General features: G+C 35.2%; 1 protein-coding gene across 1 annotated transcript in view; it reads right to left on the bottom strand.

Annotated features, from left to right (window-relative positions):
- GBE1 (1,4-alpha-glucan branching enzyme 1) overlaps positions 1 to 24,192 on the bottom strand; it is a 253,758-nt gene that overhangs the window by 9,320 nt on the left and 220,246 nt on the right. The window contains exons 13-14 of the mRNA XM_019732062.2: positions 21,479 to 21,663; positions 19,748 to 19,878 (exon numbers count right to left, since the gene is read on the bottom strand). Of these exons, the coding sequence (XP_019587621.2) occupies positions 19,748 to 19,878; positions 21,479 to 21,663 (316 nt within the window). The remainder of the gene's footprint in view (positions 1 to 19,747; positions 19,879 to 21,478; positions 21,664 to 24,192) is intronic.

The following is a 24,192-nucleotide window of genomic DNA, read 5'->3' as shown; positions in this document are numbered from 1 at the left end:
ATCACAGCTCATCATGGGGCCATCCAGCCTGGGATGGAGTATACCTTTTAATGGAGAATCTACTCTACTCTCAAGACAACCCATTCCTTTTGTTAGAAATTCTCCTCCATAGTGAACAGCCATTTGACTCCTTGGGACTATTTCTACACAGACAATCCAGAAAGAGTAAGTTCAAATATTCAGTAACCTTTCGAATATTTAATAATGGCTATGTCATCTCAATGTGTCCTCTACATACTAGATACACATTAAATATAATGTTAGAACCTGTGATCATGCCTCATTTCATAAGGCTTTTTACTCCTACCCCATCTCTGAATTCATCAAGTTTTTTCTAGATCCCGGTTATGAAAGTGAGGAACCTGGAAGTCAACCACGTGTCCATGTGTGGTCTGAGAAGGGCAGAACCCAACGGGCTTATTCCTCCCACTGGTTACAGGCAGTAGGTTATCAACACACAAGACCATGTGAACTGCTACCCATCATGCCGCAAGTGCATTCATGCTGCAATCATATGATCTGCTATAATTGAACATCTGATTTTTCAACGTGAGTTATTTGACATGCTAGCATTACCAGTGTTGTAAGAAAATAAAAGCTACAGTTATTATGTTTCTTATTATGCTCAGAATGTCTAGACATGACACTTTGACACAAACTCCGTAGAAAATATACATTGGTACTTCGAAATCTTAAATTTCTTCTAGCCTAAGGAGGGATATACAGATGGGTTTGTTTTGTGTTCTGTTTCCCTGTTGTGTAAATCTTGAATCTCAGAAATGTCTGCATATTTTCATTACAGCAAAAATTAAAAGGACATATAGGTAACAACAATGGCCATCATTTTCATGTCTGAGGAAACTAGTCTGGGCAGGAGATTCAGATGGACTTGGAATGGGGACTTTTGCTGGGAGTGGTGGCTCCATTTCAGTCAATCCAGGTCGGTCTGATTCAGAGTCAGACTGATAATCAACATATTCGTGTGTTTAAAAGAGAAAGAACAGAGAGAGATTGAGCTTCAAAAGATGACTGATGGGCACAAGCACATTCTAAAGTCACTCAGTATAGCTAGAAACGATCTGAGCATACCAATTTATACAATGGTAAAATATGGATAGTGAAAAGAATGAATTGGAGATGGAGTAAATAAATGAAGTATTCTGGAATGGCAGGAACTGTTACAATAAAATGTTAGCTTTGTTTCCCCTTCATCTTAGTTCATTAATACTTGTACAAATCTTCCAAAAGCAACAACAAAACCAAGAGTACAGGTTAGAGAACAATGTCCTAGGATACTTTTTAAAACTTTTGAAAGATGATCAATTAGTCAATTCCTGGTTAACAACACAGATTAAAGCGATTATGTCATCAAGAGCAGGGGATCCCAACCTGTGGGATGACCATCGCTGGCAGTGTAAGGGCTTCACTAGCTGAGTAATTATCGTGAGGGACTGAGAAGCTATATGAGCATTAGATTGTCTGAAGACTGAATTCTGTTATTATACACATTCAATGCTGTGTTTCAAATAATATGCATGCTTTCTGATTAGTAAAATGCAGATTCATTTAAAAAGTCAGAATTTATAGTAAGTCTATGTATTATAGTAAGTCTACGTCTATGTATTATCTCAATCAAGGATACTGAAAGAACAATCGTTGTATAATGATCCGTGTCTTTTTGACATTGAAAGGGATCATCATACTTAAAATCGTTAGAATCTATTCACTTAATACATATAATTTGTAGCCATAAAGGAAAAGCTTGCAAAACCCATAATGAAAGTTTCAAACGTCAGTTCAGACCTATGTCCCTGATCTATAATTGAAAGAAAAACATTCTGCTGTGGCCACTTTTGGAATTACCCAGACCTGTGCCTATCTATATTACCCAGGAAACACAATAGGTTCCTTTAAAAAATGCAAACCTTAAACTCCAGAAAGTCCAACGATTTGAAACACTGATTAAAAATAATGATTGTGAAAGAGCTTTATCATTGTAAATTATTACCATATATTATTCAAGTGTCAGGAATACCCCATCTTTTAGGAACACTGCGTAAAACAAAAATGTTTTTAAGAGGTTATTTTATCAACTGGGATTTTTTTCCTGTTCTCCCACTCGGGCATTCCCTCACTCCCTTTCTAATGTGCGTGTGTATGTGTGTGTATGTGCACAAGCATTCACATGCACGTGCATACATACATACATACACACACACACACACACACACACACACACACGACATGGGATCAACATAGCACCCAAACCCCTTCAAACCCCCAACTTCCACTAAAAAAAAAAAATCTCTCTGAAAATATCACTCAGAGCCAATTTACACTTATTTTAATCTACCTTCTTTATATGGTTTTCAATTCCATAGTAGATAGAATAAATTTAACAGGACCCCTCAACATGCCCTCTTTTATTCACAGCTACCTCCTTACACCTAGCAGTGCCTTCTCATAATAGGTTCTGAACACATCTTTGAAAGGGATGCTTTGAGTCACCAAGAAAGGTCAAACTATATACCTTTTTTTAAATATATATTAGAAGAAAGTAGAATACACTATCTTTATTCCCCTGTTCACTTACTAAATAATACAATGTGTAAGGCACTGCACAAGATTAAAAAAAAAAACAAAAAACATAACAAAAAAAAAACACATGACTAAGACACAGCCTTAGTTTACATGCAATTTACAACCTATAAGGAGATATCAGACATGCACAACAATGTCTACATATAAAGCAGAAAGCATTATTCAGTGCGACGTGGAGCCAAGAAGAAAACATAGGACTGACAGTCTGTATATAAAAAGTTTTGAAGGCTGGACTAGGCTGTTAAGATTTATTTTTGTAATTAAGTATGAGAATGTTGATGATTTGTGGGAAAGGTTATGACAATCAAGAAAACTAACCTGGAGGTTGGTGATAGAATAGGACAGACATGGGAAATCTTAAGTCAGAGAAACCAATCAGGAGTCTGACAATGGTCTCTGGACAGTAATATGGCCTAACTCGGATAGACATAGATCCATCAGTGAGATTTTGGGTGTACAACTAATGGTAGCAGATGGTGAGGAAACTGATTTTAAATTTGGGAAACAGAAGTGGAAGGGGAGAACAGTTGTGCCCAAAGACATACAAGCAGTTTAGTGGCAAAGCTGGGCCGTACACATAAGTCAAAGGTACACCCAATTACCCTTCCCTCCACAAGTGGGCACCCATTTTATTGGTATGCTGAGAATCAGGCAAAGTGTTTTCATATGCAGTTTCTTGTTTAATTCTAAAGTTGAGATTCTACAAATAATGATGCCAGAATGAACATGACATGAGAAGAATAAAGATAAGAAAAACAGATAAAGTGATACTCGTCTAAATGATTAATGAAATTTAAAAGATTGGCGTTAAAGGACTGAATTTTTAATATTCCTTATGGAGTCTGAATATCTGTGAAGTTTCTTGCATTTGCTCTCGATCCATTCCTTGTTCATTTGGTTCATTTGATCATTTTATAGGTGAACACAAAATAGTGAATCAAAATATTTACCTTGTTTAATTTTGGAAAATACAGTAGGAAAAGAATAATTGAATGACAGAATTATTTTATGGAGACTTGTTAAGAAGGAGATCAAATAGGTTCCTACCCCTTTGAATGTCATTTTAAAATACGATTTCTTATTTTAAATTCAAGAGCTTCCTAAGTATTTGATATATCTATCAACAGGTTGAAGGAGGTAAGAGGTGATAAGCATTATTTTATAATCTATGTCCTTAAATTTGAACCAAGGAAGAGCGATGTTCTGAAGACCTGTACTAATAAGATTAAAGAACAGTGAAGGCATGAAGACTCTTAAATTCAATGGCTCTTCAAATACTTCAAAAGCTGCTGTGTTTGCTCAGCCACTTGATGAAGTGTCTGTTCAAAGTATAAGGATTTTGATGTAAGAAGTACTATCATTTATATCATTCTGCACTAAACTCACTCCACTCCCGCTGATGAAGCTAAGGAAATTGTATTGTAAGATACAATCCCTGAGATTTCAAACTGAGTGACAATAAAAGGGGTCCTCCAGTGACTAGATGACCATAAAGTTGGCAAAACTAGTAAGTTACCATGTATCTTTAGATCTAAGACATCAATAAAGAGAAAAAAATTTATGTCACTACCAAGGCAATCATTGTAAGGCACATCCTAATTGAAGACATGTTAACATGTAAAAAAAAAAAATACATCTTAAGAATTCATGAATACAAAATTAGTGAATACAAAATATTGGACTAAAATATTTACCTTGCTCAATTTTGGAAAATATAGTATGAAAAGGATGATAGAATGATAGAATATTTTTATGGAGTTCTTTTTAAAGGAGATCAAATAGGTCCCTATCCATTTGGAAGTCATTTAAAACTATTTGAATATTTAGAAAGAAAGAAAAAGCCAATGTCATATATACAGAAAACAGATTGGTGGTTACCAGAGATGGGGGGTGGGAGAAATGGGTGAAGGAGGTCAAAGGTTAATATATATATATATATATATATATATATATATATATATATAACACACACATATATATATATATACAATATATATATGTATATATATATTCATTCACACACACGCACACACAATAGCAATAAAATAAATTCAAAGAATGAGGGGATCAAATATGATTATCTACTGCATTAATGTATTGCTATGAAATGCATATTCATGCAAATTATTAATTTATTCTTGGGCATGCTTAATGACACACATCAGCAAACAGCAAATCAATTGATAATACAAATTATCAGTGCTATATATTTCTTTATGCAAACAGAAACAATATTCTAAATACTTCACAGAATACTTTGACTAACCTAATTAAAACTCTTCTTTGTCCTGCAAGATTATATAACTTGAACTAAAAAATATCATTGTTTCTCAATAACTCCAGAAAGAATGAAAAAAAAAGCCTACCTTTCTAGCCTAACCTTCCTCAAAAACTTGCTCTTTGCGTCATTAAAGGCTGCCCAAAAAACTTGTAAATTCAACTATTTGACAAAGCAACAATTATTTAGAACTGCAAAAGAAAAAAAATAACAGATTTTTGTTCACCTTTTAACCAAATACTGTCATCGAAGTGAGTTTTGACCATACAGATTCAACGTTCCTTTTACAAAATCACTGTGCTTTTGAACTCAAAATAACTTTACAGGCTACAAAGAAACACCTTTCCCCAAACTTACTCTAATACAGCCTTCAGTGGAGTCCAATGCAATATATATATATATGGAAAAGATAATTGGAAACTTCAAAGTCCCTGAAAAATGACAATTATAAACAGTAAGTAAACATCATTTCATGCAGACAGCGATAGGAGAAAACATCCTAAAACAGTAAAAATACGCTGGGTGCATCCGTGGGCTTTGGGGTCCAATTACATTCTAATCCCAGTTATGCCAATTATCAACTTTGTGTCTCCGAGCAAGTAACTGAACATCCTAGAGGCTCAGTTTCTTGTTGGTAAAAGGGAAGGACTACATCAGAGGGTTGGGAGGGCTAACTGAAGCAATCTACCTCAAGTGTTTTAACACAGTGTCGAGCACTGAAAAAATTCTCTGATTATTAGCTGCTGTTTATATTATTATTATTTTTTTATAGGCCCTGGAGCATTTAAATTGCTGTTTTAAGTGAAGAAAAAAGTAAAAGTGGGTCTATTTTTTTCCCCCCCTAACTTACATTTACACCCAACTTGGCCTCTTTGTTATTAATGACCTTTATTCCCATTCCCTTCTGCCATGTCTTTGTCCTTTCTAGAATCTAAACACTTTCCTGTTATATAAAAGATTTTAACTTTAAAGTTTAATGGGACTATATATCAAACTCTTTGAGGACTAGACACTTTTCGAAATTTAAAGTTTCTTTTTTTTTTTTTTTTCCCTAAAGGAAAATGCTGCTCAAACTTCTGAAAAAGACTAAGAGGCCAGCTTACCCTGAACACATTGAAAAGTAAATGCTTCCCCATACTGTCTTGTACTTGTCCGGCTTTTTCACCATAGTGTTATCAACTTTTAACCTACTATATATTTAATTATTATAGTTTAACAGACTATAAATTTAATTATTATAGTTTTCTGCCTTTGAATATTAAAATACAATGTCTATAAGGGATTTCTGTCTTTCCCCACCCCTCTCCTTCCTTCCTCCTAGGACACAGATTAGTACCTAGTACATTTATTAAGTGGATCTTCTTTTCATTTTTTTCCTATTGTAATATCCTCCTTGGGTTTTGATCTGTGCATGTTTTTGCTAAACTTAAAAAATATATATATTTAATACTATTTTGGCCATAGAAAGAAAAAAACATTGAGTTTTCTTCCCTTATTTCATGAGGTTAAAATTTCAGATCTGTACACTATAACTTCTAACGCTATCCCATTTCATTATGTACAAAGTTTTACTTGGACATTTTGAAAGGTTTTTTTTTCTTCCATTTTAGAGAAGTCACAATAGTTAAACAAATGCATGTCAGTTTGAAGCAATTAATTCTCAAGTGAATAACTCTGATTGATATGAGTCCTGGAGGTAGACATTTTATATAATTCTGAATTAAACTGGATAATGATTACATGTTTACTAAAGTCAGTATATATTCAATGACTTGCATCATCAACTTGACTAATTAGCTTTCTCTATATAGATGATTGAACTTAAGCATAGAATATCAAAATGACTTGTCAAAATCATATATATATGTGTATATATATATATATACACACATATATATATATATATATATATATATATATATATATATATATATACACACACATAACTTGGCAGGGTCAAAATATGAACCCAGGTATAATATTTCTACCACTCTACCACCAACTGCCGGATAAAGATTGCAAAGCATATGAACATTAAAATACTTAATTTTGAACACTGATTATTTTGGTCTTGGTAGTAGAAATACCCCTTTTCTTTATTTAAAACCACATTTATTAGGAATATCAGAAAGTTAAGGTGTATTACTCTTTTTCTTTTAAGACCAAATAGAAAATCATAACACTATAGGGTTCACTCAGTGCTTCAGAAAGCTGAAAGAGAAGCGGCTGAGCTAGCGTCCCATAAAAAAGCTTGCAGATGTGTCTGTGCGTGTGTGTGTGCGCACACACCTGCATCATCTCTTCCAGTCATTCCTGGATACTTCTGGGCACACAGACACCATGACTATCATAATTATACCTAGATTGGTGACTGTGAGGGAAAACATTCAAAACATTTCCCCATATGCACACACACCCCCAAAATGCTTTAAACACACACACATATACACACACAATTGCTAATAAATCTATTTTTCAAGGGTATAATAAATCTAATATAGTAGCTTGCAATCATCTTTAAAACAATCATATTGGTTTAAACTAATTAGATGGACATGGAAAATGATAATAAAAGAGTAAAGCCGTTAAGTTAGTTTTGCAAAGTGCATGTTTGTACAATTCAAAACGAAATAAACAAATGTTTTGGTTATGATTCTCTAACATGATGATTTACATAATTCAAATGAGCAAAAAGTCTTGCACATTTTAAATCATTCTATGTAGATTGAATTGTTCTCATAGTTACTTCACAAATGTGAGTTTTATTTACACTATTCAATTATGAGTAAAATCCCAAAGTGATGAAACTATTATAGGCATAAGAGTTAATCTTGTCCAGTAAGGTGATTCTATGTATCCCTTAGGTAAGTCACCTGCCAGCCACCAGACAAACTATCACCAGGAATAAATCTCCTACATTCAAAATGATTAAGGCAAGAAAGGAAATATCTACAATTAAATGCTTCTAATGTAAAAGTACAGGGACGTTCATTTCCCCAAATCTGTCCAAGGCTGTGTCTTGTGTGTGGCCGAAACAAATGAGAACTCCCATACTGTAAACCTCTGCCAGCAACAGGAACGACTGTGCATATCATAACTTCTACTACTTAAGGAAGAACACAAACAACGGCTTATCACGAAAACTGCTTTAAGCACAATTCTTATCTTTCACCTCTTCCTAAAGTGTTCTTTCCTCTATTCTATGGGATGGTTAGTCTAAAAGCCCTTTTGTCCTCCAACATCCTTCAGTACCTATAATGACACTTTATCAATCAGCACTTGAAGCTGAAATATGCTTAGGTTTATAATGCTGGTTTAATTAAAAAAAAATGAGTAGTCACCTTTTTCATCAAAAAGTTATTTTACCTTTTTGTTTTCTTTAAAAATATTCCATTTCAATGGATCTGTGTTTCTGAGTGTCAGAAACTAGGATAGTGTGACACTACATAAAGATGACATTTAATCAGAGGCACCATTACCTTTTACAAAGAAAAGCAGAGAAAACAAATAAATTCTAAGTAGTTAGTGAAACGTGCTTTACCTAGTTTTTTAACTCTTTTTTTTTATTAAAATTTATTGCAGTGACATTGTTAGTAAAGTTACACGGGGTGGTGAACACACAATGTGATATACAGATGACATATTACGGAATTGTACACCTGAAACCTATGTGCTTTACCTATTTTAATGCCATTTCTACAGGAAAACAAAATGATGAATTATCTGGTGCACAAATGAAAAACTATGCAGAACTTAGGGGAACTAGAGTTAAATCACATGTACTCACTTACTAGAAATATGATCTTCTGAAAGTTATAAATCATTCTGATGCTCATATCCAGGTTGAAGAATACTTGCCTGATCAGCATCACTAAGGTGATGTGAAGATGAGTCAATGTAAATAAAAAGAAATAAATAAAAATTCCTACACTGTAAAGTGTTATGTAAATTTAACTTTTGGTAATAATTTGGAAAATGTGTCCTAAAATTTATCTCCTAACCCAACCAAATGTATTTAACTTAAATGGACTAAACCAGGTCATGTTAGAGTTCTACCTCTCAGAAACCTATGATTCTATGCTGCCCAGTATTTCCTAATGGTCATTAAACATCACAAAATTATACCTGATGATTGAGGCACAGACCCAGGTATGAGGGGTGATTAGGGACCATCTTCATAGAGCTGACAGTTGAGGCCATGCACATGTGTGTATTCTTCAAGAGAAGAGAGCAAGGAAAGCGAATAAATGATTGGATTTGGATGTGAGGGGAAAAGATAACACAATGCATGGGTAGAGAGAAAAAGGAAATCAAGGTAGTGCTGCAGCATATGGAGAAGAGGAGTAAGGAAAAAGATAGGCCGATAGTACAAAAGTGAGGAAAGTATTTAGCAGGGAGGGGCAGACTTTTAATTCCAAGGCTGTGAAAAAAAACAGAAACCATTTTGTGGCTGTGAACTGGGGAGCAGAAAATGAAAAGAGTTAAGTAAGACAAGAGGACGTAGGCAGCAGAGGAGAAGTACCGAGTTTCCCTGAAAATAAACCTAGCAGGACAATAAGTTCTAATGTGTCTTTTGCGTCTAATGCGTCTAATGGAGCAAAAATTAATATAAGACTCAGTCTTATTTTACTATAATATAAGACTGGGTCTTATATAATGTAAAACTGGGTCTCATACAAGACCGGATCTTACATTAATTTTTGCTCCAAAAGACACATTAGAGCTGATTGTCTGGCTAGGTCTTATTTTCGGGGAAACACGGTATCCACTCATATTGTCCTTTCATTTGCTTCCTTTTATTATCAAATTTCTAGTGCATTTTTAGAATGATGATGATGATGACAGCGATGATGACCACTGCAAAAACAATTGCAAAAACCACAATTACTCAGACTGAGCTTACGTGGAGGAATACTATAGCTAAGCCTTTCACATGCATTAACTCATTTAATTCTGACAATAATTCTATTAGGTTGGTGCAAAAGTAATTGCAGTTTTTGCAATTGTTTTTAAACTTTTAAACTGCAATTGCTTTTGCGCCAAGCTAACACAAGTAGGTTTTAAAGCTGAGGAAACCAAAAAACAAAGAGGTTACTTCCATAATATGAACAAGTGGAAGAGATGGAACTTGAACCCTCAGATGGTCTTATTTCAGAGCCCATGCTCTTAACTATGATCTTAGTAACAAGAGCAAATGTCTCTACGTTCACATGTGAGATCCAGAAATACATAATACTACCGGTGACCATACAAGTTAAATAAGCCTTTGGGGGATAAAAATATTAGGGCAAGAGAACAAACTGAAGAAAATAATGTTTCAGAATCAGAAAAGAACGCTACCACCAGTGAACTTATTATTATTATTATTATTTTTTGTCTGTTTTAGCTGGAAAAAAGGAAGACTGGTAGAAGGAAGGTAGAAAAGTAAAAACACCATCTCCTTAAATAATAAAGAGCTCATGGGGGAAAAAAACACAATATTTAAAATTTTGTTTTAATTAATGCTCCCATAATAAAACACTTATTGGTTGCCAATAAAAGGTAATATGCTTGTACTTCATTAAGTTATGCATTAATTAAATACTTTATCTTGATAACGTCTAAAGAATAATTTGCTTATTCAATAATTGTACCCATAACTACCAAAAAGAATCATAATTGATTTCATAAATTTCACAATTAGATATTATGCATTTTTCCATATTAGGCCAACAAATACTACATTAACAGAATCAGAGATAGTTCTTGCACATGGTTATACTGAAGCCAGTGTTTTCAATAACACATTACTTTTCCAAGAACACTTCACTTTTTCCACTTTTCTCTGGAGAAACAAACTCTTCTTTTGGTTGTGGTATCCACACATTCTTAGGAGCCCTTCAATTATTATAGTGAACAAACAATTACATCATGGCTTAATTTAAATAAAAAAAAATCTTCTGTGAGTATTCAGGTGCCATTTTCTAAATAAACGAAACACGACCACTGAGTTTGACCCTACAGGATTCTGAGTAAGAACAGCTTAACAGAAAATGATGGAAATGAAAATATCTCACTTATAGACTATCAAAACAGGTTTCTGTCAGGCAGGAGATATACATTAGGGGGAAAAAAGGGCAAATTTCTAATGAAATCCAGAAGAGAAAAGCAATTTAACATTCAGTATTAGAAATTTATTTTAGACACAGAACACTCTTGTTAAAAAAACACTGGCATCAGATATAAAGATGAGAAATATAATTTATTTTTTTAAGTAGAAGAGAACCATCTGTGTTGGACTGATTTATAAAGGACTATTTTAAAAGAAAGGTTAGATAAGACATTTTTTCAGGCCAATGTTTTCATTGTAGATTTCCTTCTTCCATATCTGCAGTGCTGTTCCCTAGGAAAGGAAAAGATTCACTAAAAGAGATAATGAGTGTAAAGTGCTGCGGAGTGTAAGGTATATTAAGTTTGTACTAGATGGTAGATCTTATTAGGAAAGTCTGTTTAGCAAGTATTCTGACAAAAGATTCTAGCGTATGAATTTCAAATTCTACAAAATTATGGTACGTTTTATTCATAATATTTTATCAATTTTTCCTTTCTACCACTTATTAAATATCTGCTCTAATGGAAAAAATAAATAGATTAAGTAATCTCTGTGATTTATTTCATTTTAAACAACTCAGGTCTTCTTTCACCCTTATGTAGTCGTATCCGCCATCTCTCCTTTCATCATCCGTCTGCATATACATCCACCTACCCATCCATCATCCATCCATCCATCCATCCATCTGAATGTCTGCCCATACCTCTCTTCATAATTATACATCCACCCACCCATCCATCAATCAAAATTTTAGCTTTCCATTGTGAGTACCTAATATATTCTAATTAAAGATATAATTATTAACATGCAGGTAAGACTCAGTCTTACTATGTATCTTGAAGTCAATTTCCATATAATAGTATCTCTCTTTAAAAATTGGTAAAATTGATCATCCTAGGCACAAATGTCCCCCCCCATTACTGATACAATTGTAACTTAAGTATGTATTGTTTTCAAATGTTATAATAATGTTTCTGATTTCTTTTTCCCACAGAAGAACAATATAAAACAGAAATCTTGACTGAGCTACTGTTAGATGAATTACTCTAACTAAAGAAGACCATCACTGAGCAACTCACCTATGAACCAAAAAAAACAAAAAAATAAAAGCAAACAACAAAAAAACCACACGAAATGCTGTTGAATATCTCAGAGCATGAGACACTGAAGAGCACTCAGCTATTCAAAAACAAATAAGACAAAACAAAACAAACAAAAAAATAACCAGAACATATCTCACAAAAAACCTTAAAACCACTTATGTGTAGTAAGGGCTTATTCATTATAGTCTATAGTTCTATGCATATATATTAAGCCAATCTAAAAGTGTTATAGCAGTTGCAATATTTAAATCATGCAAACTATTTTTCTTACTTTGTGATTTATCTCAAATTCCTGGATAGAAAAATGACACTAAATCATAGGCTTTTTATTGCCAGTGGATGTGGGGGTGTGCATCTGTCATTACAATTAAATCACAGGGATTGTTGAACAGAGTTTCACAAAGAAAAATGATCAGAAGGACCACTAGGTATTGTTTCCAAGCATTACTATCATCTTGAAACTAAAGAAGGCTAACTTATGTGATGAGTCTATATCATTTTGACACTGAAGAATGAAAAGGAGGACTTATATTAAATACAAAACTGCTAGTAGAATCAAAAGTCTCTGTTTACATAAAGAGCACCATCATTAAATTGCAGCAGCGTACACACTCACACATACACACACTCACACATACATACACTCACACATACACATACACACACTCACACATACACACACACACACTCTCACACATACACACACTCACACATATACACACTCACACACACGTACACACATACACACACAGACACACACACACACTCACAATAAAAACAAACATGCTTGCATCTGCTGAAAGTCACTGTTGTAGATCTTTTCAGAAAAACCTGTATTTTTAATTTTTTTCCTTTCACCAAAACATCTATACCCTGGAAAACTAGAAAGTTAAATTGAGGTGCTCTAGTTTTTTAGTCCAGAAATTAATCTTCATATATAAAATTTTGATAGTATGTGTCATTTAGCTAACCCTAAATTAAGTCCTTTGTTTTCATTTGTTGCATAAAGCATAAATTCTAATAAACACAGCGTTACATAACCAAGCTTCAAAGGCTTCTGTAAATTAAGCAACTCCCAGCAACATCTCTGCCTTCAGCCATCACACTCCAGTAAATCATCCAAGTGACCTTATTTGCTCATTAAAAACTCTGTGTATGGGTTGCAAATGTCAGAGTCTGAATTTACATTTTAAAAAGTACGTCTTGCGGCAGTTTAATGAAAGTATTTCAAAGATCTCAGGTCAAATCCAACTATTTACTCATCTGTTCCCTTAGTTTTAAATATTTTTAGCCTGGATTCACATGTTCCTCACCCACCACACTTCATGATCACTCCTCTTACCATTTCAATATACTGTAACAGTTTCTAACACCATTTGGAAAGGGGGCTGCTATGACACTATTATTTCCACCCCCACCTCCACAGCATGCTGACAACATATTTCAAACATTTGATTTTAGTGTTGTTTATGGTCTCAGAACATGAATGTGTGTATACCGAGACACATGACTTATAAATAAGGGCTCAATGTTTACTTTGAATATGATACAGTCAACTTCCACGGATAGGATGCATCCGAGGGGTTTTACTTGGAACACAGACCATGACCTATTTATATTCTACTCTAGAATATGGAGAAATCATCATAATTGACCTGAGTATGTCCATTTTCCAGAGGAAGATGGTGCCTGGGATCATAAGGAGAATTTCTGGAGAAGAATTTGTGGGGAATGATGGTGGGGTGCTGAGGCAAGTTAGCTGCTGAGAGAGAAGCTTGCTGGTGCCATGATTCTGTATATAATTTTCTCATGCTACTGATTTCCCCAGAATCATATCTAAATTATTTTGAACATCATTAAATAAATCAACGGTGATACTACTACTGCTACCACCACGATCCACATGGCAGTACCCATGAACCGAAGCCATGAAGAGACTGAAAGAGAGCACATGGTATAGGAGAAAGCACATGGGCTTTGCAACATACCACTCAACCTTTATCAGCTGTGTGCTGGAGGGAGTGAGGTAGTTATGTAAAGTCCTCAGTTTACAGGTCTGTTACAAGAGGCTAACACAACCTACCTTCTAGGGCGGCCAGAAATACTAAACTAGATACTTAATGAAGGCTCACAAACAGAAGGATCTCAAAAGAGGTTCCCTACCACCACACTATCCCCAGCATCACTCAAAATGTAGCATCATCACTTGTGTTACTCAGAATAGATTAGAAAGAGCAGTTTGCTCTTGGGGGCCTAGCAGTTTACCTACTGATTCAATGCTAATTTGATACTGTTCTAAGTGAAGAAATGTGACAAAATAAATATAATATTTCTGATAATATAAAGGGCATTATGTTTCCTTCTTTACAGCTAAGCAATGTGAAATCACAAGCAAATATAATGCATCAGGAAAACGTATATTATCTTCCTAAGCATGAAACTGATAACTGACCTACTTACCCATTATATTTAGGTCTCAGTTCTGCACCACCCACATTGCTATCTACTGTATTAAAGAATGTTGGTGATTATTACACTGAACATTACCACCTTAAACAAACAAACAAAAAAAGACTAGTGTGACACAGTGTATAGGCAAAGAATTGTTGTTGCTGTTGGTATTTTCTAGAACACGGCTGTCGGTTCCTTTTGGCAGAAACAATACTATGTCCTTTAACAGTTACCATGAAGACCACTTTCAAAACCTTCATGATACAACTCAGAATTCCCTCTTAGTTTTCCAAATGTATCATCTTATTTTCAAGTGGTACTGTAAAGTACCTTAAAGTGTTTCTTCTACCTTGCCTGGCATTACTTCCAAGAGAGCTTCCCTTACAACAGTTTCTTAGGAATACGGTCACCACCTGTTCTCCACAGATCTGAGTGAAAACTGATGTCTTGCTATTTGATATATCAGTTCAAAAAATGGAACTGCTCAAGAATTCAGACATGTTACCTATTGCAGGCTTATATTTCACAGTGACAGAAGAAATTCGAATGACTTCTTTAGAAACTTTAAATTTGTTCTGGCACCAAATCCTACTTTCCAGGAAATTAAAACTCTGATGAATTTCTCAACTTGATTAATTCCTCCAATTGTGCCAAGGTGGATTCTTCACAGTGAGTATCTGTATTCAACTCACTGGTTCGGTAGTTGGAAATACCAAGGGCATAGAACACTTTGGGAAAGTCAGAAACACAGCATAGAAATCCTAATGTTTTCATACTTTCCATGTCTGAAATGCTTCTGTAATGCTGAGTCATAATGTCGTTTAAAGGTATAAGAATAAAGTCAGAAACATGGAAGGCCAAAAAAAAAAAAATGAGACTTGTAAAATACTAAGGATAATACCAAAGGATTCTTGAAGCTAAGCTTAAAACAATGACTGGAAAGAACAGTACATTTACTTTCTGCTTATGAAAGATGGTACAATCCTAACAGAGTATTGTTACAACAGACAACTATTGTACTTGAGTATTCTTTTATCTTCTCTATTAACAGGTTAGAGGCTAAAAACTGTGTGTGTGTGTGTGTGTATAGTGTTAAATTTGGAATTTTAGGCTGAAATAATTAACTGAATAAATAAAGGAATACGGGAGCTATGATATAACACTAGGGCACATAAAGGAAAACTAAAGATTTTTAGATTTTTATCAGAATGCAAATACAATATGAGCAGAAAATGTGAGGGCTGCCGGTAAAGCTAATGTAACTTGACTGTATCAGTAGGAGAACTACTGTTCAAGATGGAGGGAGGCAACAGGGGCCCCTAAGCCATACCTGCCAGACCACGCCTGGAATGCTGTGCTGTTCATTCTGGATATACAATGTAAGAGGAATGTGAACAATGCTAGGTGTGTTTTCATAGGGGGACGTGATGGTAAGAGGTCTGGAAAGTGCCTTGAGAACCCATGAAAGAAACCAGAGGTATTTGGTCTAGAAGAGGAATGACTAGGGAAGTGGTACAGTGAGGAGCGTGTGAAATAAATGCCTTTCTGATCTGAACAGCTGGCGTGCAGAACAGGCATTACTCCCAGAACTAATGCATTTACATGTAAGATAATTTTTTTCTTAATTACAAAAAAAGTTTGAATTGTTTACTGTGAAATAGTGAGATTCCTAGGAAAGTGTTCTAATGATGGTTAGTAACTATTTGTGGATAAATGTATAGAAACTTCTGCATTGAAATGGGTCCATAGCATACAGAACATCACAAAACCCAGGTGGTTTTATGAGTTCTAACTAGGCGGTAAGGCTGGAATTATAAACTTACAGTTACTTAGAAGGTGCGTTTTAAAGTACATCACAAATGCTCTCCTGCTCCCCTCCCCTCAAAAAAAAAGTCCTCATTATAAAAAACTTATTTCATTAGATATCTAGTCCATTAGGTCTTGTATTCATCTTGATTATTCACAGAGTATTATTAAAATGCAAATGTCCAAAGAGGAAGCAGTAATACATGGGAACTAGTTACAGCCTTTTGACAGAAAGACATGAATGAGAAAGTTAGCAAGAGCAAATAAGGGCCACGTGGGCACAGATCCTTAGGAAACAAAATCCTTGCAGGAAAAGAACCAATAATATTTCTTTGAGGTTCTCCTAGAGATCCAATAGAGGACAGAGGCTTCTAGGAAGAGACGGCCCAATGTTCCAAGGCGTCTATATCATTACAGCTTCTAATGAGTACAGATTCTTAAAGGGGTCACAAATGTAAAGCATTCAGTGTTTGTGAATAGAGAGAGTTTCTGTAAAAGTGATGCCTATATAGACATTTAGACAAATCACTAAATTTCAGAAGACTCAATTTGTTCATCAAAACCAAACTAGACTTTCTCGTACACTGCACCTTTGTATCACTAAATAAAATTAACTTTGGGTGGGTTCTACTATGTTAGTATATGTATTTTCATTGAATGATATTTATTAAAGTTCCATATATTTCAAATAGGAGACCAACACAGCTTGGCCCAAGATTTTTCTTCTAAACACCATCATTGAAATGCCCATGGAAGGCATTTACAGTCTATGACGAGATCCCCATGATAATAAGTCCAGTGCCCATCTGGCACCCTACATAATCTTTACAACATCGTTGATTATATTCCTCATACTATATTCATATCCCCATGACTATATTATGACTACTAATTTGCACTTTCTAATCCCTTCAGCTTCTTTCCCCATCCCCACCCCCCTCCAATGTCTAACTATAACATTGCTTTGTACACCTGAAAAAAAAAAGTCACATGGAAATAAAAAAACAAAGAAAGAAATGCCTACGTCAATGACCCTAAATTAAACTCACATTTTCTATTCCCCTACCTGGTTACTCCTCCTTGCTTTGCTATCCTCAGTAATGATACTGTACCATTTTTCCAATTGTTCAATGTGAAACCTTATATTTTCTCGGCTCTACACCACGTCCAAACAAATGCTGACCTCTTTCACTACAAGAAAGGGCTTCATATACCTCTTTATATCCAATTGCCATTACTTTAGTTCATGCACTAATTATCTTTTACATGTACTGCCATTTCTCATAATTACTACCTGTGCAACCAATCCCTCCCCTCAAAAAATCTTTTCTACAAACTATATATATGAAATGTTTCCTAATGCATACATTCTTATCCAATACCTCCTTAACCTTCAGTGACTCACTATAAAACTAAAGAAAAAAAGGTTCATTAATATGGTGTGGGAATCTTCTACTATGTGATCTCAATCTGTCTATCCAGCCTTATCTCTTAGTACTTCTTTTTATGGTCCTCATTCTCCAATTAATCCATTTTGCTGTCCATTATCTAAGAGTATCATACAGGGCCAGTGGCGCAATGGATAACGCGTCTGACTACGGATCAGAAGATTCTAAGAGTATCTATGCTTTCCAACAGCTGACGTGGCCTTCCTAAGTTTCTTCTAGGAAGAAATTTTATCCATTTCTCAAGGTCCAGGCTTAATTGTCTTTTCCTTAAATCAATCTCTCTGTCTCATTTATTTATGTTTTTCTTTTCCTTGTCTTTCATTCTCCCTTGGAACATCCCTGTTCCTTTCCCATGTATTGCATTATTCCTTACATCAGCGTTTGTTTTTCAACCCCACTTTGGTTTTCTCCTCTCTTAGCAGTCAAGAGCAGCGCTTTAAAAGATGCATTAGATCCCAAATGTTCTGTAAATGTACTCCAGTTTGATTATAACAAATATTATATTGCATTATCAGGACAGAGGATTTAGTCTAGTGGCATCACTGTAGCAGTTTGGAGCTGAGAAACATCATGTATGAGTAGCTACATGTCTATCATTTTTTGCCTTCTTCATGGAGATGGTGAGAACATTTGCTTCCTGGAACAGCACAGCTCTTTTTTAGTGCAGGTGACATTCTCACATTACTTTTCTTTATATGTCTCTTTGTGCATACACAATATGGAAGAAAAGTTCTACAGTAACTTCACTCTGGAAATAGACAGAAAAAATAAAATCTACTTGCCTTTCGTTGTGTCTGAAGGTAGCACTGGGAACCATGGCTGCCGCCCTGCAATTAGAACAGGTGCCAGGCTTTGGGCAGTGCTGAGACCCTGAGAGCTGAAAGCAGAAGACCAAAGGAACCAGAGGACTTAATGATATTGTCACAGTGCTGCAGCCACTCTACCTCAGGGCTTTTATTACATGGAAAACAAACATTTTCCTTATTGTTTGAGCCAGTTGAACAGGGGGGTGTATCTTACTGTAGCTAGAGAGACCCTCACACATAGGACTTTGTGTTGGCATCAGGCTTTGTGCTCAGGTGGCAAATGTTAATCACCGTTAGGGCTCCCGGGGAGAAGAATAGTATTTCTGTTGTTTGCTTAAAAGTCTGTGCTAGTTTGTTGCTAGGTCCTGAGTAGTCAGGTTTTTTTTTGTGTGTGTGTGTTTTTTGCATCAATCTGTTAAGTCACAATTGCTTAAAATACACTGTTCTTTTACAATTACTGATGTATTTCTTCTTCACTAGTTTAAAAGCTCCATGAGGGCAGTGACTGTATCTGCCAGGAAAATTCCTGTATGTATAGCACCTAGCACAGGGCTGGACAAAGGTGCTCAATAAACAGAGGCTCAGCAGGTGTCTATCAAATGAATAACTGACTGACTGAATGAATGAATGAATATATAGAGAATATCACAAATATTCTCCTTGCTATTTCCTTTGCTCACTCTCCCATACCCTTATTCTTTATGAATTCAGGCTTACAAAAGTGAGTTACGTCCTGCATTATAGTAGACAGGAAAGAAAAGAGGGAAGGAAGCTATTTTTACAGCTACTGCTTGTTTTCTCAGTGGAGAAGAGGAAAGGAGACTATTCTCAGATGCAACTTACAAAATATTTTCATAAACAACAAAACACTACAGGAGGACACTATAATTTCCTCCTGTATTACATCATGGATCAAACAATGTTTTCAATGTTCAGGATCATACTTTTTAGCGCCACAGTGAAGCTTAGTTAATTCAGCATAACTGAGCTGAGCAAAGATTTATCAATCAACTATATCAAGTCCCTCATTTTTGTGGATGAGGAAACTGAGAGCTACTGTCACCAAGATCAGCATTAGTCTGTCTTATTCTCTATGATGTAAAGAACAAACAAGTAAATTGGAATGCAGACAGTTATATTCACTGGTGATTAAAAAAGGATATTTTCCTGGCGATTTTGTTCCAACTCGGTAATCAGTGTAGCTCTTGTTAGGATGAAAGTTGAAAATAAAAAGAAGATCTGCTCTCTCAAACGTGATGATCTTATTGGCTTCATGCTTTTCACTCACATAGGCCTGAGAGAATTAACACATAACACATTATATTTACATAATACCTCGATGTTGCTACAAGTCAATTATTTACAAAAAAGTTGTTTTTGTCTTTATTAATAGATTTGTTAGCTATTAAGGCAAAAATGAAAAGGCCAGCCCATTATATTTTTTGAACATGTTGTAATTTTCCCATATCAAACTGTAAGCCAACAACAATCGCACAAACGGCTTAAAGAGTATGAAATCTCGCCAGCCACTGCCAACTTCTAACAAAGCACAGACAGATGATTAGTGTGGTGGCTCAGGATTAAAATAATAACACGGCACTTGAGCTATATGTAAAGTGTGTGTGTGTGTGTGTGTGTGTGTGTGTGTGTATTAGATCTATTTAAAAGTGAATGTTCTTTAAGACTTTAGTTTTAGTTCCCAGATTAATAAGGTAAGGTGCATAAAATTACTTTTCAAAATGTAATGCACCATTATTATTATACTAAGATTTCTGCAGTTGTAGTTACCTTAAAAACTTTGTATTGTTGCATAGCTTTATCGACTCAAGGGCAACCTAAAGTCCTTTACAATATCTGAAAAAAAATTACACCATCTACAAACTTACTTTCTACACTGTGTTTTACAGTAAACAGTGAGAAGCCTTTGCTTTTCAACACCATTGTCTTCCAGTGCCAGCATTGAGAGGACTTATTTCCATGCATATCAGCCGCACCACTCTTGGTAATTTAGAAATGTGAACTAATGCTCTAGAGTAAACAACATGCCTTTTGGTATTCAATATCGTTCTTATTGAAAAGGAGCATCATTTTGCTCTCTCTTCTGGAAATAGCATTACTAATAAACGTGAGGAGGGCGTTCATGGCATGTATCCAATCTTACTGAATATATAAGTTCCTTTGTTCAACCATTAAAAAAAAATAAAACTCATGGACACCAAAGTAAAAACACATCAATAGTAATTTCAAACAGCATCAGTAAAAAGTAAATGGATTATAAGTAACATACAATATATGCTAATTTTTGCAAGGAAGAAAAAAAGCCTGTATAAAATTTGCAGCTGTTAATTACATTTCGAAAACTTATTGAAAACTGAGACTTTAATTCCAGTGGAGAGTGAAGCTCATGAAAAATACAAAACAGCAGGCACGTATAATGGCGTCTATTGAAATTACAAGTTAGAGACCAGTAAAGGAAGGAAAAAGAGGAATAAAGAAATCTACATGTTGTCAAAGTAATTTCGTTATGACAACATCATTTATACAAAGGGAAAAAAAACACCAAAACAATTAAGATGTTTCCACAGCAATTTCCAAAATGGATTCCATGCAGAGCTTCTGTCATTTATTTTAACCAATTGAAATAAAATTACTAAATTTAAACAACAACAACACACTGAACAGGAAAGTAAGCAGGACATTATGTTTAAGATTTTCACTATCTATTGGAGAGACTTCAATAACATGTTTTGACAACCTGAAATATGTTACCGGGCACTACACACTGAATAATAAAGTGCTGTTTAAAACACCTGCTTATAGATTTAAATTGATTGCCTTTCTAAGCATGTACAACAGCGATGCCTCAAACATAACATTTAGAGTACACAGCTTACCTGTGGAGCTGAAAGCCAATTGAATCTTTCTTCCAATTTATTCATATCCCTGTCAAAATTATTTAGAAACTTGTAGCGAAGAAGGTCATCATCAGTTAAATGAAACTGCCTTCTGGCATAATGGTAACTTTCATTATTTCCTTTTCTTGGGAAGTCTAACCATTCGGGATGCCCAAATTCATTACCTGCATTAAAAAACAAATATAAACCATACCTAGTAATGTTAGTATTTCTTAGTAAGACAAGTCAATAATTATATTGTTTGAGGGTCTTTACAATCAGTTTAGGTTATGATTTACTACAGCTGTGCCCTGTGAATGACTGTACAACCTGGTTCAGAAATAGCATAATCTGGCACAAAGAGCACCGACTACACCTGAACCCAGAAGCCCAGGGTCCAGTGTGAGCCCAGCCACGTATTCCTCATTGCATGTGTTTTTCCTCATGCACGAACAGAGAATACCTATCTCTGCCATATTTATTTCATCTTTGAAATAATCTATGAAACCTTTGAGTAATTTCTAAAATCTCTCATCTCTAACATCTGTGGAATGCTTTATAATTTTCCAAAGGTTTTGTATGTACATTATTTTTTGATCCTCAGAGGAACTCTCTATCATATCCATTTCACCGATGAGAAATCCAGAGCTCTGGGCAGTTAAGGGATTTGCCCACCCTCACGCAGGTAATAAGTAGAACAGCAACCATTGAAATTTAGTCCTTCTAATTAAAATCCAAAGTTCTTTCTACCTCATCACATTAGGCAAGTACGCTGTAAACTTCAGGTGCTACCGGAACCCAAATTACTCTTATTGTTCATTTTCTTTCTCACTCTATGTGTTACCATTAGATGTGTATCTTAAATTTCAAATGTGTCACTCTCTGTATGTGTGTATAGCTGGGACACTTGGTTGGAAATCTATTTAAACACTATTTGTCATTATAATGATGAAAATCAGAAACACAACACAGTTGAAAAATGAAGTAAAAAATAACACATATATATCTTTCATTCTGAAAATCAAATACATATATTAGTGGTCCAATAGAATGACTCCTATTGTTTTCCCCAAGTAGGATTTCTACTTTACAGCTCCTTTTCTCTCTTAAAAATTAAACACTACTTTGAAAATTTACTTCCATTTACAACTTTAACACTATAATTTTCTAAGCCACGCATTTCTCCTTTGAGTTAGAAAGTATCATAGTCAACACAAGTGTGTCCTACTTGAAAGAAACTACTATATTAATATTCCAATAAATAAAAACTAATAAGCTAGGGTGTAATTTATTTGCTGTAGAGTTGTTTTAATTGGTAACCTCTGCTAAGAAACACTGTGATTTACACTTAACTTTTCAGGACCACAGTCAAACTAAAAATAACATCCAAACAAATTATGTCTACAGCAGTTTCATAAAAATTAAAGTGTCTACAACCATTTTACTAAATTCTAATATTTCAGAGTAAATAATATTGCTTATGATGTTGCCACCATGTGACAGGAGGGAACCAGATTTCTCACTCTGTGGGCCAATACTCACTTTAGGACGCCTTAAAGTGTTATAAGGAAGTCGCCTCTGCTGCATTTGGGAGTCCTGCCTGATTCACATCAGCCCAAGGTGGACCCAGGGCACAGCCTGGCCCATCACCAATGCAAATGACGCAATGACGCACCTCCAGAATGGTAGTGGAGCACACTGCACACTGAAAACGAAGGTCCTGCCAGTTTGGGGAAAATTTTATATCCCAGTGCTGGTGGGATTTCCACTAGTGGAGCACTTCGGGGAGAACAGAGATGCCATGAGGTAGCTAAAGTGCAGCAGCCTACAGATTGGATCCACACTTTCTATAGGCAAAACACTTTTGTTCTGGTAGGGCCACAGATCTCCGAGTTGACAGGAATATGAATAAGCAATTCTTGTAGACTTTTCTAGGGGAGCTTGTTCCTTCACTGCCATTATGATTATTACAACAGAGGCAGCAGCAAATGCTTAATGTCTGCTTATTACATGCCAGGCATGTGCTTGGCACGTGAATCAACTCTTTCCATTTTCAACAACCTTGAATAGGCACTATTAGTGTTCCAAGTTTATAGGGAAGGAAACTGAGGCACAGAGTTATTAAGTGGTAGGGCCAATGAATCTGGACAATCTGGTTTTAGTACCCTGACTCTTAATTACTACTCCACTATACTGCTCAGAAGTAAATACCATGGAAATACAGTGCAAAGAATGACCAACCTCTCATACGTGAACGGAGAGACCATGCTCATAGATTGACGTGCAGATGAATGGAGTGAGAAGGTGACACAGTGAGGAGTTTGGTTTAGCAATAAAATAGAGTTTGTGGTGAGGAAAATTGGTGGAACAGACAGGATGTGGTTAAATCAGGATAGGCCTCATAAAATACGGACCATGCACTGCAGGCAATAGGGGACTAAAAGCTAATGTTAATTAGAGGAATGAGAAGTTAAATGTGTTTATTATTAAAGTATTTCTGGTGCAGTGTGGAAGACACTGGATATAGGGAATAAATGGCAAGAAAACTAATGTGGATGAAATCCAAAGTATAGGTAAAAGATGAACGAAATGCAAGGGGAATGTAGAAAATAATGATTCAAATGGCATTTCTGAGGTGGAAACAACGGGATTTGATGAGTGCCTGCTGAATGGAGGGTGTGAGCCAAAGGGAAGTCTGAGTACAGTTTTGAAGT

The sequence above is a fragment of the Rhinolophus sinicus genome, linkage group LG01, assembly GCF_036562045.2.
Source record: "Rhinolophus sinicus isolate RSC01 linkage group LG01, ASM3656204v1, whole genome shotgun sequence".
Classification (NCBI taxonomy): domain Eukaryota; kingdom Metazoa; phylum Chordata; class Mammalia; order Chiroptera; family Rhinolophidae; genus Rhinolophus; species Rhinolophus sinicus.
Note: the sequence above shows the minus strand (reverse complement) of the source record. Positions and strands in the feature narration are given on the sequence as shown.